The 15,999-nt window shown below is 43.3% G+C and overlaps 1 protein-coding gene across 9 annotated transcripts in view; it reads left to right on the top strand.

The window, feature by feature from the left end:
* The window catches only part of WDFY4 (WDFY family member 4), a 286,087-nt gene that overhangs the window by 83,345 nt on the left and 186,743 nt on the right, over positions 1 to 15,999 (top strand). For all 9 annotated transcript variants that reach the window (XM_036103143.2, XM_036103144.2, XM_036103140.2 and 6 more), the window contains 6 exons: positions 323 to 544; positions 1,230 to 1,408; positions 8,659 to 8,890; positions 10,007 to 10,152; positions 11,186 to 11,297; positions 12,031 to 12,221. In XM_036103143.2, the coding sequence (XP_035959036.2) occupies positions 323 to 544; positions 1,230 to 1,408; positions 8,659 to 8,890; positions 10,007 to 10,152; positions 11,186 to 11,297; positions 12,031 to 12,221 (1,082 nt within the window). The remainder of the gene's footprint in view (positions 1 to 322; positions 545 to 1,229; positions 1,409 to 8,658; positions 8,891 to 10,006; positions 10,153 to 11,185; positions 11,298 to 12,030; positions 12,222 to 15,999) is intronic.

The raw sequence follows: 15,999 nt of genomic DNA, 5'->3' as shown, positions 1-15,999 counted from the left end.
CCAATAGTGACCGTCTGCAGGGTTCTGTCCCCCTCTCCACGCCCTTGGCAAGGTGGCATGGAATAATATGTGGGATAGAATTAGAGAGAGGCTTTGGGGATCTAGGCTCAAGTCCTGGTGGGAATATGACTTACTCCTGCAAGTGTGAATAAGGGGATGAGCTTCTGTGGTGTAGGGTTGACATAAAGTGGGCATGAGTCAGACCAGGCACAGAGCTGGTACACGGTAGGGCCACACCTGGGCTGAATCAGAGCTATGATGACTCTAGACAAGATTATAAGGCAGGAGAAAGTCTAAGGCGATGCTTGTGTTCTGACTCCAGGTGCTGCCAGGTCATTCCCTCCGTCTGGGGGCCTGACCTTCTCCTGCTGGTTCCTGATCAGCAGACACAGCACAGTCATTGAGGGCCACCCACTGCGCTTCCTAACCCTGGTGCGTCACTTGGCCAGGACTGAGCAGCCCTTCGTCTGCTTCTCTGTCAGCCTATGCCCGGACGACCTCTCCTTGGTTGTGTCTACAGAAGAGAAAGCGTTTCAGCCCCTGGGTAAGGTGTTGGGAGCTGGAGCTGTTTTTGCCCACACTTGGGGGAGATGGAGCTAAGTCAGCAGCTCTCGGCACGAGAGCCTGGGAGACCAACCCTCCTTCAGTGGCTGGTGGCTGGTCCAGACTCTGCCATTTAGAATTCTGCCTAGCTCTCTAGGCTCATCCCCTTGTGATGGCCAGAAATGGCCTGTTCTTCTTGTGTCCCCTGAGAATGACAGTTTCATAGAGAGACACCCAGAAGGCCCCAGGGGTGGCTTGGCATCATTGTCACAGAGCACAAGTGCTTCTCCCCCCCCCCCCCCCCCCGCCCCGAGGACTCTAGGGCACATGTGCATCGCTGCAGAGGCAGTCTCCTGTGGGGTAGACCCAAAGCTTGACGCCTGGGTTTGAGTCCTGCTGCCCGACCCTGGGCAAGTTACATAACCTGTTTGTGCCTCAGGAGGGTAAATGGGGATTGTGATAGCACCTACCTCACAGGGGGGCTGTGAAAACGAAATGAAGTGACATTTGTAACTGCTCTTAAACTAGTGTCTGGCACAAAGCAGGACCTCAAGCAACGATAGTTGCTGTTGTGGTTATTTCATGAGGGGGTCTAGGCCACGGCTCCTCGGCACGAGGCCCTGGTTCTCCTGGCTTGCTGCAGCATGACAATGCACGCAAGGTGCGGCGTCTGTGTTCTCTTGCAGACGTCATGGAACCAGAGGATGATCCTGAGCCTTCTGCTGGGCGCCAGCTTCGGGTCAGGTGTGGCCAGCTGCTGGCCTGCGGTCAGTGGCACCACCTGGCTGTGGTTGTCACCAAGGAAATGAAAAGGAATTGCACCATTTCCACCTATCTGGATGGACAGATCACCGGCTCAGCCAAGGTGAGCTAGTTGCCCCGAGCTCTGCTTGCCCCACTGTGATGCCTTCTGGCCACACCACCTGGAGTGGTCTCACTTCCCTTCCTTGTTCTCATTTGGCAGCAGGGTCGGTATCTAATGAAACTCCCCCTAGCTGTCCAGAACACTCGGCTGAGCCCAAACATGAGAAAAACCCAAAACACAAGAAAATGGAAATTCTTCAGAAACTGGAGTGAAAGCCACACAACCAGAGCAGAAGGTGAAACATGGAAATAAGAATAGTCATAAGAGATTATAAGGTCCCAGAGTGAACAAGGCTTTTCACAGTTTAAGTTGTAGATTCCCCAGGAAGGTCTGTGCAGGGTCAAAGGTTCTACTTTTCTAAGAAGCTTCCTGGTGAATCTATTATGACTGCACACTACACTTAGAAGCCAGGCACTAGGGCTTGCAAGGACACCAACACCTCTTACCAGATTTACAGCAAGAACAATGAGGAAAAGATGGTTCCCTGCCTAGAGAAGGCAATGGAATGTGAACACATAGCTAGAGGAGGTGTCTCATCACTGCCATTTAGAGTCACCTGAAGTCCTGGGGCATAAGGGAGAGGAAGCTGGGAGATGAGGGACATGGCAGGTGTGCTCTGGCATCCACTGTTAGAGCTTCCAAAGCAGCCAGAGAGAGAAGGGCCCAGAAGACACCAGAGGGCGAGTGCAGCCAGAATTTCGCCCAGGCGCCAGAGAGAGCATCTCAACCTAGGCTGCATTCTAGAATCACCCAGAAAGTATTTTTAAAGTTCTATTGTGCAGGCTGTTCCTGAGATCAATCATAATAGGATCTCTGTGTGCAGGGTAATTTGGTAATGTTTTCAGAGTTTCTCAGGTGATTCTAATATTTAGCCAGAATGGAGAACCTTAGATTAATAGGGTTTCTCATTTTGATAGTTTGACACTTGGGGCTCAATAATTCTTTATTGTAGGGGCCCATTCTGTGTATAGTAGGATAGATACTTAGCAGCATCTGTGGCCTCCCTAGATGCTGTAGCATCTCTATCTCTGTCTCTCCAGTTGTGACCACCAAAATGTCTCCAGACATTTCCAAGTGCCCCCTATGGGACAAAAATCACCCCATGTTAATTTTCTGAAAAAGACATTTTTTGGTAATAGTCATTGTTTATATTATTTACAAGAATGCATTATCAAATATTGGAAAACTAAGGTTCACATGTGTGATCTCAAAAGGGAAAGCTTTGCACTATGATAATATGATAAGTTAATTTGTTCAGGCCCTAAAGCTTGACCTCTCATTATACTACATTCATTTATCATTTATCATTCATATTTATGAATAAGCTATTCCTTGTACCAATTCTGCACAGCTTGTGAAACCATGGCATTTAAATGAGAATATATTTGGAGTAATTCCTTAAAACTTTACACTGAGCTACTACTTCAGGGGTAAAATATCATCTCTACTCCGAAAGTACCTCAATTTAGCTAAAGAAATAAGGGAGCATTTTGCTTCTATCTTTTAACTGTTAACTTTTATAACTGTTTATTAATTATAACCACTGATAAGCAAAATAAACTGAAGTTACCTTTAAAAAAAAAAAATCACCCCATGTTGAGAGTTAGGTTAGGTTAGAACAACCTAAATTCGATATAATTAGGTTAGAACAACCTAAATTCGATATAACACTAAAGATGAATTCAGTGCTATCTTCTAGTATAATTGTTTTATCAAAAAAGGGCAGTGGTAATCAGAAAGACTCAGCAGGAACATAACAAAAATAGGTCTTCCAAAACATGAGGTTAACTCTTTTCTCAAATCATTGATGATACTAGCCCTTCTTTCCTTCCTCCCTTGCCTCTCTTCTCCTACCCTCTCCTTTCCCTCTCTTCCCCTCCCCTCCCTCCCCTCCCATCCCCTCCTCTCTTCTACCCTCCTCCCCTTCCCTCCCCTCTCCTCCTCTCCCTTCCTTCCTTCTTATTTTCCTTCCTTCCTTCCCTCATTAAATAGTTTGGAGCATGTTAGGTACTGTTTTAGATGCTAGGAACTGTCCATGCCCACCAGGCAGATACCTCTGGGAGAGTGCATATAGTATAAAACTTAGATATATTAAGCTTGCAGTAGCAGGACACTCTATTCTGTGGGGTAACAAAGACTTGGAAGGAGCTTAGATAGGATTAGGGCTTATTTTAGGTGATTTGGGGAAGGGTTCAAAGAAGTGGAGGTTGGTCTGTTCTCAGTTGTGTGCTGTCAGAAAGAGGGAATTTGATTTCTGTGTATGTTCAGAACTTTTATCCAGGAAGTAGGAGGAATGGAGCAGGTTAGAGTTGTCATTGGAGAAAAAAGCAGTATCACTCGTGTTAGCCAGGATGGAAAGTGTGGTTACTCTTGTGGTTGCACAGTGTCTTTGTTATATTATCTGTTCAGGTATGATTACAGAGTGGGCTTGTTTTTGGTTTTTTTTTTCCTTATTTTGTAAAACATGTTAGTATTCTGTTTTGTTTTATAGAATAGGCTGGTATTCTGTGAAATAGTTCATGGACTTTGAGGCTAAGAAACAAGTCCTATTGATGTTTGGACCTTGCTCACACCTAGCACAGGGGCTGGCCCACAGTAAGCATGCAATAAATATTTGATGAATTGCATTGAATTTATAGCCAAAAGGAGTAAGACAGACTGGATGATAGTGTAGCTGAGTGAATTGGTACATGGATGAACAACTGACCTCATGGGACCAGCTAAGCCAGAGTCAGTCAGCAAAAAGGTTGGCAGTGGTGTGGGGCCACAGCCATATGCCAAAACATGCCATGGGGAATGACCAAGAGTTGAGTCAGACAGAGTTGACTTTCCAAGATGATCTCAACGAGTTGGTTCAGGATAAGCAAGTGGAATTTAACTGGGATAAATGGGAAGGCCTGTGTTTAGATGTAGACATCTGCTGAGCAAGAAGAAGATGGGAGAGCTTAGGTTGGGGATGACCCAGCTTAACGATGGTTCTCTAATATTAGAGACTTTGTTTTAATTTCCAAGGGAAGAAAAGTTAAATTTTAAAAGGTGGGGAGTATTTCAGCAGCCTGAGCAAAATGTTGTGGGAGCAATTTGAGACATCTTATGTTTGTAAATCAATGCAGATGGTGCAGTGAGTATATGCAATAGGACTTTGGAAAAAAGGCAAACTGGATTGCAGGGGTGGGGCAGAGCTTCAGTGCTGGAGAGAGAAAAGTCCCTGCCTGGCAGGAGGGGAGGGGGGAAGAGAGCACAGTGGACCCCACTCTAGGCAGGCCTGGTGACTGAAAACTTGGTTTGTTCTTGTTTGAAAATCTCATTTAATTGGTAGAGAGAAAAAGACTGTTTCTGAAATTGTATGACCTCTCATTTGAAAAATATGTATTTATATACATAAATGTGGATAGGGTGATTTTATAGTCATTATAAAAATTATATAAACACATTTTGAAATACCTGAAAAATATTGAAAAGAAGAAAGAATGCCTATATTCCTTCTATCTTACCATAGTTTGTAGTTTCTTCTAGTTTTTTCCCTTTAAAAAAATAGCTGTGACTTTATTACATAGAAAATACTGTATATTAGTTAATTTTTAGTATTAGTTAAAAAATTTTTACCCACATAAGTTTTGAAATTATCATTTTAAAATTTGTGATACTCTGTTAACTAGTTTTCTTTTGTTGAAATTTTTATTGAGATAATTGTAGGCTACAATGTAGTTGTAAGAAATAATAGCAAGAAATCCTGTGTACCTTTTACCTAGTTTCTCCCCAATGGTGGTATCTTATAAAACTGTAGAACAATTTCAAAACCAAAATATTGATATTGATATAATCTGCTAATTTGTTCAGATATCCCAGTTTTACTTATACTTGTGTATATGTGTATGTGTTCCACACAATTTTATCACACGTGTAGGTTCCTATGTCCGTGACTCCTGCCAAGATTCAGAATGTTTATGTCACCACAACGCTCCCTTGTGTTGCCCTTTTATAAAAATTAAAACTACAGCCACTCCCACTCAGCCACACCTCCCTCCCTTATCCCTGTCTCTAATCTTGCAACCCATAATCTAGAATGTTGTCATTTCAGGGATATGAGATATGTGAAACTGTACAGTACATGATCCTTTAGGATTGGATTTTCAATCAGCATAATTCTCTGAAAATTCATCCAAATTGTTGCTGTGCATCGATAGTTAATTCCTTTTTATCACTGAGTAGTATTCCATGATATGGATGTATATGTAACCATTCACTGATTGAAGGGCATTTGGGCTGTTTCCAGGTTTTGGATATTACAAATAAAGCTGCTATGAACAATTTTTTCCTTTTTGGTTTTTTATCTTCTTTGTTTTGCTATGAACATTTGTGTACAGATTTTTGTGTGAACTTAAGTCCATATTTCTCTGGAATAAATGCCTAAGAGTTCAATTGCTGGGTCATATGGTGATTGTGTGTTTAGTTTTATAAGAAACAGCCAAATCATTTCCCCAAAATGACTGTACCATTTTACGTTTCCCACCAGCAATAGATGAGTGATCCATTTTCTCTGCATTCGGTGTGGTTACTGTTTTTTATATTAGCCATTCTGATAGCTGTGTAGTGATAGCTCATTGTGTTTTTAATTTGTATTTCTTTAATGACTAATGAGATTAAAAATCTTCTCGAGTGCTTATTTGCTATCTGTATATCCTCTTCAGTGATGTCTGTTCATGTCTTGTGACCATTTTCTAATTGGATTGATTGTTTTTCCTCTTGAGTTTTAAGGGGTTTTCTATATATTCTAGATACTAGTCCTTTTCTTTAAAATTTTATTTTATTATGTTATGTTAATCACCATACATTACATCATTAGTTTTTGATGTAGTGTTCCATGATTCCTTGTTTGCATATAACACCCAGTGCTCCATTCAATACGTGCCCTCTTTAGTACCCATCACCAGGCTAACCCATCCCCCCACCCCCTTCCCCTCTAGAACCCTCAGTTTGTTTCTCAGAGTCCATAGTCTCTCATGGTTCATCTCCCCCTCCGATCCCCCCCTTCATTTTTCCCTTCCTACTATCTTCTTTTTTTTTTTTTTTTTTTAACATATAATGTATTATTTGTTTCAGAGGTACAGGTCTGTGATTCATCAGTCTTACACAATTCACAGCACTCACCATAGCACATACCCTCCCCAATGTCTATCACCCAGCCACCCCATCCCTCTCACCCCCCACTCAACTAATCTTCGACAAAGCAGGAAAGAATGTCCAATGGAAAAAAGACAGTCTCTTCAACAAATGGTGTTGGGGAAATTGGACAGCCACCTGCAGAAGAATGAAACTGGACCATTTCCTTACACCACACACAAAAATAGACTCAAAATGGTTGAAAGACCTAAATGTGAGACAGGAGTCCATCAACATCCTAGAGGAGAACACAGGCAGCAACCTCTTTGACCTCAGCTACAGCAACTTCTTCCTAGAAACATCGCCAAAGGCAAGGGAAGCAAGGGCAAAAATGAACTATTGGGACTTCATCAAGATAAAAAGCTTTTGCACAGTAAATGAAACAGTCAACAAAACCAAAAGACAACTGACAGAATGGGAGAAGATATTTGCAAATGACATATCAGATAAAGGGCTAGTATCCAAAATCTATAAAGAACTCACCAAACTCAACACCCAAAGAACAAATAATCCAGTCAAGAAATGGGCAGAAGACATGAACAGACATTTTTCCAAAGAAGACATCCAAATGGCCAACAGACACATGAAAAAGTGCTCAATATTGCTCGGCCTTAGATACTAGTCCTTTGATGTGTGATTTGCCAAAGAATTTCTCCTAGTCAGTAGCTTGTGTTCCATCTTCTTTCCCATAGGACTTTGCAGAACAAAAATTTTTATTTTGATGAAGTATAATTCATCAGATTTTCCTCTTACGACTCATGCTTTTGGTGTTAAGTCTAAGAACTCTTTGCCTAGCCCTAGATCCCTAAGATTTTCTTCTGTGTTTTTTTCTAAAAGTTTTCTAGATTTACATTTAAATCTGTTATCTCTTATGAGTTAACTTTTGTAGGAGGTGTTAAGTTTAGGCTGAAGTTCATTTCTTTGCCCATGGATGTCCAGATGTTCCAGCAACATTGGTTGAAGAGGCTACCCTTCCTCCATTGAATTGCTTTTGAACCTTCATCAAAAATCAGTTGGGCACTTTTGTATGGATTTATTTCCAGATTCTATATTCTGTTCTACTGATCTATGTGACTATACCTTTACCAAGACCACACTATTTTAATTATTGTAGCTATGTAATAAGCTATATAATAATATTGGTTAGAATGGCGCCTCCCACTTAATTCTTCTCTTTCAAAAAAGATAATCAAAATCACTCTTCTTTTTGAAAAAGAAGAATTAAGCTATTTGTTTAAGTTATTCTAGGGCTTGTACCTTCAAATATAAATTTTAGAATTAGCTTGTCTGTGTCTACAAAAGCCTTCTGACATTTTGATAGGAACTGCATTAACCTATAGATCATTTTAGGGAGAAATAATATTTTTACTATGTTGAGTTTTCCTATCCAGGAACATGGTATGCCTCTCCATTTATATAGGTCTTCTTTGATTTCTTTCATTGTCGTTTTTGAATATTTAGTATGTAGATTTCATACATTTTTTCTTTAAATATTTCATTTTCTTTTGAGCAATTGTAAATGATAGTGTTTTTAATTTTAGTTTCTGCATGTTCATTATTAGCCTGTAGAATGTGATTCATTTTTGTATGTTGATCATGTATCCTGTGACCTTGCTGAACTCAGTTATTAGTTCTAGGCATTTTTTTTTTTTTTTTTGGTAGATTCTTTGGAATTTTCCACATGGACATGTCATCTGCAAATAGAGATAATTTTATTTCTTCCTTTCCATTTGGATATGTCTGTAATTATTTTAGTACATAAAACTTAATGGATGTGCAAATACTGGACATTTAGGTTCTCAGTGGAATGACTGGAACAAAAAAGATAAACATTTTAGTGGCTCTTAATATTCCTCATCAAATTTGTTTCCAGAGGCAGTGTCAGTTTTTCACTCCCACCAGCATTTTGTAAACTGTTTTCCTGCATTGTTTCTCAGCTTTGAGAGTGACCTTTTTAATGTTTGTAGATAAAATAAGCTTTTACTTTTAGAAAATAAGGTATATATATATCCATGGGTGTTTATTTGATTAATTCTGAGGTTAAATCTCTCCCTTTCCCCCTACCCCCACCCTTTTAATTTCAACAGATGTTGTATATTCAGGCCTTACCAGGGCCTTTCCTTTCAATGGATCCATCTTCATTTGTGGATGTTTATGGATATATCGCTACCCCTCGAGTTTGGAAACAAAAGTCGTCATTAATATGGCGTCTTGGCCCTACATACCTCTTTGAAGAAGCCATCTCAGTGGACACTCTGGAAGTTATTAACAAACTTGGCCCAAGATACTGTGGTAACTTCCAAGCTGTGCATGCTCAAGGTATGGAGTGTTTTGATTTATAATGATCTTGCTGATACTCTTTTTTAAATGGACATCCAGTTATTTATAGCGTATTTATAAAGAATAAACTCAGCATAGGTCAGTCATTAGGGAAGACCTCTGTAATTGGATCATTATAAATTTACAACCCAACAGAATATGTCACAGAAAAAGAAATGACAATATCCTTTAGATTTCAACTCCAAAGCACATAATGGAGGAGAATGGGTAGGTAATACCATGAGCAAAGAAAGAGAGAAGAGAATGCGATAAATAAGTTACATTCCTTTTAATGAAGAAGCTTTTTAACTAAAGTATACTGTTGCCTTCAATTATTAAACAGGCAGACAAACACATCCACATTTCCATTATTGATTGCTGGCTGTTCAAGTAGGGAGTACTGCTCTCTGTGCTCTATCAAGTCAAGGGGGTCAGCTCCCATCTGGGAAGAATGATGAATGAATTTATGTACAGAAGACTTGTGCATAGTGAAGGGCGATTGAGCACTGTGGAGTGTTTCTGTCTCCAGGCCCCATGTCTTCTTCAAGCTTCCATTTCCTGTGGCAGATGGCACTGGCCAGAGCCAGGTGATGAGGTCAAGTCTAGAGCCAAAATTTTGCCCACTGGCTATTCAGGCCATGCAGTTCCAGTAGCATGCGTGGCTTTCCTTGACCCAGGGACCAGGGTGCTCATTCCAAGTGGAATGTTCACCATGGCATGTAGCTCATTGAAAATCTTAGGGCTTTCAGCCCAGTCTCTCTCTTTTTTTTTAATAAGTCAGCTTTCTTATCGCTCAGCATTTTGGTTTTGGAGGGTGAGGTTATATCATCTCCTCCTTAGATGCTTCAAGCTTCAGTGATTTCACACCTTGAATGCCTTTATTTTATAGTAGGGTTAATCCTGTGAGATTTATCCACAGTTTTCTATAAGTGTCAGAGAAGCACTGATAGGGGCAAATATGTGACATAAACATACAACATACAAACGTATAATATAACAACATAAGACAGTCTCTCAATAATAGCTTTGCCATATAGCCATAGCTATTTATTTTACTGAGCTTGTACTTTCTTTTCTGTAAAGAGAGTAGAGGTGATCAAAGATGTGTTGTTTTAGGAGTGGACCCTGATATAGAAGTGACGCCCCTGGTTGCAGAGGAAAGGGTTTCCTTTGGCCTTCACCTAGCCAGCTCCTCCATCACCAGTGTTACAGACATCAGAAACACTTACAGTGAGGTGGACAGCCGCCTGATTGCCAAAGAGGTATGACTTCTGCCTTCACTTGTTGCCCCCTTTTGGAATCATGATCTCATAGCTTGCTTCAGCTTTCAGTGCTTAAGTGAACACTAATTCATGTTTGTGCATGTGGAGACAGATACACACAGGCGTGCTGCCCATTTCATTTGTTAAAATAGCATATGCCTCTCCACCCATTAGCATCCCCTGAGACTAAACCTTTTATTTATAATTGCTCAGAGGAGAAAGTAGGTGCTCTTTATTCTTCACTGGAGAACAGGAACAAATGGAATTTGAAAAACCTTTGAGACGCCGAAAACACTATTGAGCTTCTCTTTTCTGGGTGCTACTGACCCCCCAACGCTGCAAAATGTTCTGTGAGTTGCCGTGTTTATTTTAAACAGCAAACTTGCAAAACAGCAAGCAGACGTGTTTGTAGATGAAGATGCCATTAGATGAAGTATTTCCTAATTCCTGCAGAGAGTGCTCTTTTGCTTAATGCTGATGAATTGGGGCCGATTTGTTTACATTTTCTCCACCCTTACAGACAGAGGGCCATCTCCCTTTACTGAAGAGGCTCAGTAAACAAGGGATGAGGTCTTGCTGAGCACCACAGCTGTGCTTTACCCACAGAGTACCCCGGACTCCCATCTGCCTAGCCCTCTGAGACCAGTGAGGCCAAGGCTGGCAGAGGCTAGACAGCCTGGACTGAGAAGGGGGCAGCCTGGCTTTTGTGGCTCCATTCCACCTCCACATGTCCTTGGGTCCACCTCGCCCTCATTAGCTCTTCACTGTGACATGTGGGACATCTGTGGTTCAACTGCGCCACCAGAGCTGTTCCCACATGACTAAGCCACAGCCTGGGTGGTGGGGCATGGGAAACCAAATTTTGGCTTCAGTCTCCCTGACATTGGTTCATTTATTATTTATTCACTGACTTTCTCTTACTGAGGGCCAACACTGGACCAGGACTTGGGGTGCCTACCCTCCAGGACCTCATGAATAAAAGCTCTTCCATTCCAGCATGTTTCTTTGGACTAATTGTTGCTCATTTCTCTAGATGAACATTTCGTCCCGTGACAATGCCATGCCTGTGTTCTTGCTAAGAAATTGTGCTGGCCACTTCTCGGGTTCTCTTCGAACCGTTGGAGCTGTGGCTGTGGGCCATTTAGGTAGGTCAGGCCTTGACATTTTACTACTATTTGGGAAGATGGGCATGTGGCTGTCATTGCTTGTGTAGCCTGGACTTCTGAATGGCTATCCAGTGAGGGTGAGAGTTGGAGATTTAGCCCTGTCGGAGAGTTAGCCTTCCACGTTGCAGAGAGGCCAGCTCACCTTGCCACATCTGGCAGTTGCTAGTGAACTCAGCTTAACCAAGCTGGCATCTATGCACAATGGAGCCTATCTAGTGGGCACGGTGGGGCCCTTTGACAGAGGCGACGGTTGTGGTTGTTTGGGTAAAAACAACAGCCGGTGACTGCTGCTTGTTGTGCAGTTGGGCAAGAGCAGAGCAGCGGGTTGGTACAAAGTCCAGTCTCGAAGGATCTAGAGAGCAGACAAGAGCCCAGGGTTGTCTGAGCCACCAGTGGCCCGAGGCTCAGAGAGCTTGTGGCTCGCCCAGCACTCCGGACAGAGATAGAGGCGGTGATCTGAAATCCTCTGGGCTGTTTCACCTGTTTTGGTGACCCAGGAAGACCTCAGGGCAGGATCTCTCAGTGAGCTAAGACTTTCAAACCTCCCACCCTTCCTCCCACTCCCAGCCTGTCCCAGGTGCACAGGCCCCTTTACTGTGAGTGGAGGGTGGCCCTGGCACCTGCAGCTCTTTTGCCCTCGGAGGCTTCCAGGGGACTCGCCGTTGCCCTGAGCCTGCAATGTATTGATGGAATGCCCCTTTGTCCGGCACAGGCATAAGGGTGTTCCACTCCATCCCAGCAGCCAGCAGCCTGGACTTCATTGGCGGGCCTGCCATCCTCCTGGGCCTCATTTCCTTAGCGACAGATGACCACACTATGTATGCAGCTGTGAAAGTCTTGCACTCTGTCCTGACCAGCAATGTCATGTGTGATCGCCTGATGCAGCACATCTGTGGCTACCAGGTAATCCCACCCTCCCATCCAAGCCTGTAACTCCCCAAGGAGCTGTCATTACCTAGGAGCAGGAAAGAGCTTCACTGGCCCTAGGGGACTTTCCCTCCAGGGTAACTTCTAGAGAAGGGAAACTAACAGGGAAGGGTCTTAAAGCCAGTGTCGCCACAGCAGAGGGCCAAGTGATGGTCAGGCAGAGAGGGACTCTGATCAGAATGGGGGTGCTCACCTGTATACCTGTAACTTTCACTGAATTCAGGAATCATTGGTGATCCACCTACTTTGCACCTAACGTGATAGCTAGGAGCCTGGGCAGAGGAACCAGAGTGCTGGGTTTGAATCTTGCCTCCTCCTCAAACTTGCTATGTAACCTTAGGTTACTTACCCTCTCTGCTTCAGTTTCCTTAATATCTCTATCTTAAGGAGATATTTGGTCAATATGAACTGAGTAAATAGATTCCATCCTCACCCACTATCTCACATGCTGTGTCATGGGGTTGTAGTGAGCACTAGATCATTTAATTCAAGTGGAGGACTGAGCATTATATCTGCAAAATAAGGGCTCCGTAAGTGCCAGCCATCTCTAGTTCTTAATCCCCTATGTGTAAAATGGGTATAATAACAGCACTTATTTTGTAGGGCTGCGATGATAAAGTGAGTTAATTCATGCTGAGTGTTCAGAAGAGTGCCTGCTCAGAGTAACTGTGATTGTTAGTGCTGTTTACTATTTGCGAGGCCACATGAGACATGTTCACTGCCCTTGAGTACCTTCCTGCATGGCTGGAAGAAAATCATGAAGGACAGGACTAGTGTCAAAGTCTAGACAATGTCACTGGGGTACAAAGGCCATGGTGGTTCCTTGGTACAGCAGGAGCTAAGAGAAAGCCTCCCTGTCTCTTTGGCCCCCAAGTCAGGGTCTGAGAAGAAGAGAGTTTCTCAGGTACATGCCCCCTCACCTAGACTGTGGCCACAGCTGGACAGTGGCCCGTTCCTTCTGCTTCTCCCTTAAATCTCATTGATACCCGTCACAGCTCTACATTATAGACCTGATGATACCTCTTTCCTGTGCAAACCCTTCAAACGCACCCAGTCACTGATATAATATCCCAAACTCCTTATACTGGATTCTAAAGACCTTTAAAAACTGGACACCAACCTGTCCTTCCAACCCCATTTAGCCCCATTTCCTGTCCAGCCAATGCACCTTCCTCCCTGAATCCTGCATGGTCATGGATTGCTAACCACATCATATTACTTTGTGTACCTGTGTCCTGGACTTGGAGTACCATCTCTCTCTCTTCCCCAGGTCAAGCTCAAATGGCAAAGGGGATCTCTCTTCTAAGCCCTGAGCTGAGTGTGTGGCCATCTCTTGGCTGCCCTTGGCACCGTGCATGTGCCCAGTCTTACTGCTCTTACCCGGTGCTGTAATTATGACTCTGCTCATCTCTGTGAGACTGTAATTGTCTAAAGGCCTGGGTGTTTCCTTATTCTTTGCCAGTATATTACTGAGACCAAACAGAAACTTAGTAAATATTTTAGTAATAAGTGAATGGGTGTGTCTGGGTTTATATTAAAACTCAAGATTTGGGGCTTTGGGGATATTAAAAGTTTTCTTTGACCATGTTGTTAAAAGCAGCATTAATGGGATGTGTTCCACTTCAGCTCATACAGATCTGCTGTGACTAGGGATTTTGGCAATTATTGTGAGCATTTCCAAAAAGGTACATATAGCACTTCCGGCTCTTGTGGGTTTATCTAGAAGGATAACATAAGACAAATACCAAAAAAAAAAAAAACCCAACCAACCAAACAAAAACCCAAAAAACAACAAAAAAAAAAAACCAACAAAAAAAGACAAATACCAAGATAATTTTAGTATACATTGAATGCAGTAAGTGTCTGAGGTTCACTTCCAGAACTACCATGCTCTCTGTGACTTGGATGTTCTCCAGCTATCTTCCCAGAAACTCCGGTCTTGTGGAGATCTGGAATCCTCACTCACACTCACTGTGGCCTCCCCACTGCTAAGTGTAGGGCCTGGCGCATTGTGAATTCTCAGTGAGTGTTTTCTTTGCCTGAGCAGAGTGCCTTGAGAGAGATAATGTGCTACAGAGCTACAAAAGTGGCCAACATCACATGTAGGACCGTGTTGCTTGAGTTTTTCAGGAAGAAAGAGATGGTAGAGACAAGGAGTGGCCCATGGATGGAATCTATTTACTCAGTTCATATTGACCAAATACGCACTAAGAGCTAGGTACTGTGCCAGGCAGTAGGGATATGGATGAGTCCCGATATGGGACTCGATCCCAGGACCCTGGGATCATGACCTGAGCTGAAGGCAGACACTTAGCCGACGGAGCCACCCAGGCATCCTGGGAGGGTTCTTTTTAAGATGAGAATTACTAGAGCATTTTTGTCGGTGGGAAGATGTGACAGAAGAGAGAGAGAGAGATGGATGCAGCTAGGAGAGAAGAGCTGTCCCATGGAGGCATGTCCTCAAGAAGGTGAGTAGTGGGTTCCAGGGGCCACGTGGATGGAGACCCTACTTATGACAGGAAGGAGTGCTGTATGGGAAGATGAGATCTGGTATGGGAAGTCGATCTGGTATGGGAAGATGAGAGCGTTTGTGTCTGATGGGTTCTGTCTTCTCAGCAGAGTGTGAAGTTGGTGGTGGAGGTGAAGGGAGGTTGGGGAGAGAGGAGAAGAGATGAAATCCTCACCTTTAGGATGAAGAAAACCAGCTTACTAGAAAAACAGAGTTGGATCACGAGGCCAAATAAGGACTGCTTTGGCATTTGACACTATTACTGCAAAGTGAAACCAGTCAGCCTGCGTGTGTGATTTTTCTCAAGCAACTTTCAACCATCCTAATTATGTCTTGGTGGGGGACTGGGGAGTGGTCAGATTTCAGATATATCTAAGAAGTGACTGGAGCAGTCTGGAAAGATAGTGAGTATTCACTGATCACAACTGTCTTAGGCAGTTGGGCTGCTTTAACAGAATACCACAGACTGGGTGGCTTATAAATAACAGAGTTATTTCTCACAGTTCTGGAGGCAGGGAAGTCCAAGATCAGAGTGCCAGCATGGTTGGATTGGGTGAGGGCCCTCTTCTGGATTGCAGATGGCCAACTTCTCATTATATTCTCACATGACAGAGATCAGAGAGAGGGAGCAAGCTCTCTTGTGACTCTTACAAGGGCACTAATCCCACCATGAAGCTCCACCCTCATGACTCCCTCTAACCCTAACTACCTCCCACAGGACCCACCTCCAAATAACATTGCATTGGGGGTAGGGTTTCAACACATGAATTTTGGGGGGACACAAACATGCAGTCTATAGCAGCAAGCAAGACTTCCAAATAGCAGATTGGAGAGGATATCTGGGAGAATAGGGAGAATGGCTGGGTGGTGTCAGATCCAAGCTTATGAAATTGAGTTGTGGATAAGATGGGTGAGAACCCGGATGCCAGTAGATGGGTAGGCAACCTGACTTTTGGGTGACTGAGATCAACAGAGACATAAAGCTAGGTGGGATCCCTCTCATTTAGTCTCTGAGATGGGTGTGGGCCACTGGGATCCCAGTGCCTCCGTTATGGTATGAATGTTTGCATGTTGTTGCTTCCCTGGGCCTGACATAGCAGAAAGGCACATCACATGGCTGCAGCCTAAGGTGAGATGCTGGTGCAGCTGGGCTCATGGGGATGTGGTGGCTTCCTGGTGACACAGCAACATTTATGGGATGGTTATGAATGCAGGATTTGGTAAAGGGGAATGAGAAAGAGCACA

Source organism: Halichoerus grypus, chromosome 7, assembly GCF_964656455.1.
Source record: "Halichoerus grypus chromosome 7, mHalGry1.hap1.1, whole genome shotgun sequence".
Lineage (NCBI taxonomy): Eukaryota > Metazoa > Chordata > Mammalia > Carnivora > Phocidae > Halichoerus > Halichoerus grypus.
The sequence above is the reverse complement of the archived record's forward strand: the minus strand, read 5'-3'. Positions and strand labels throughout refer to the sequence as shown.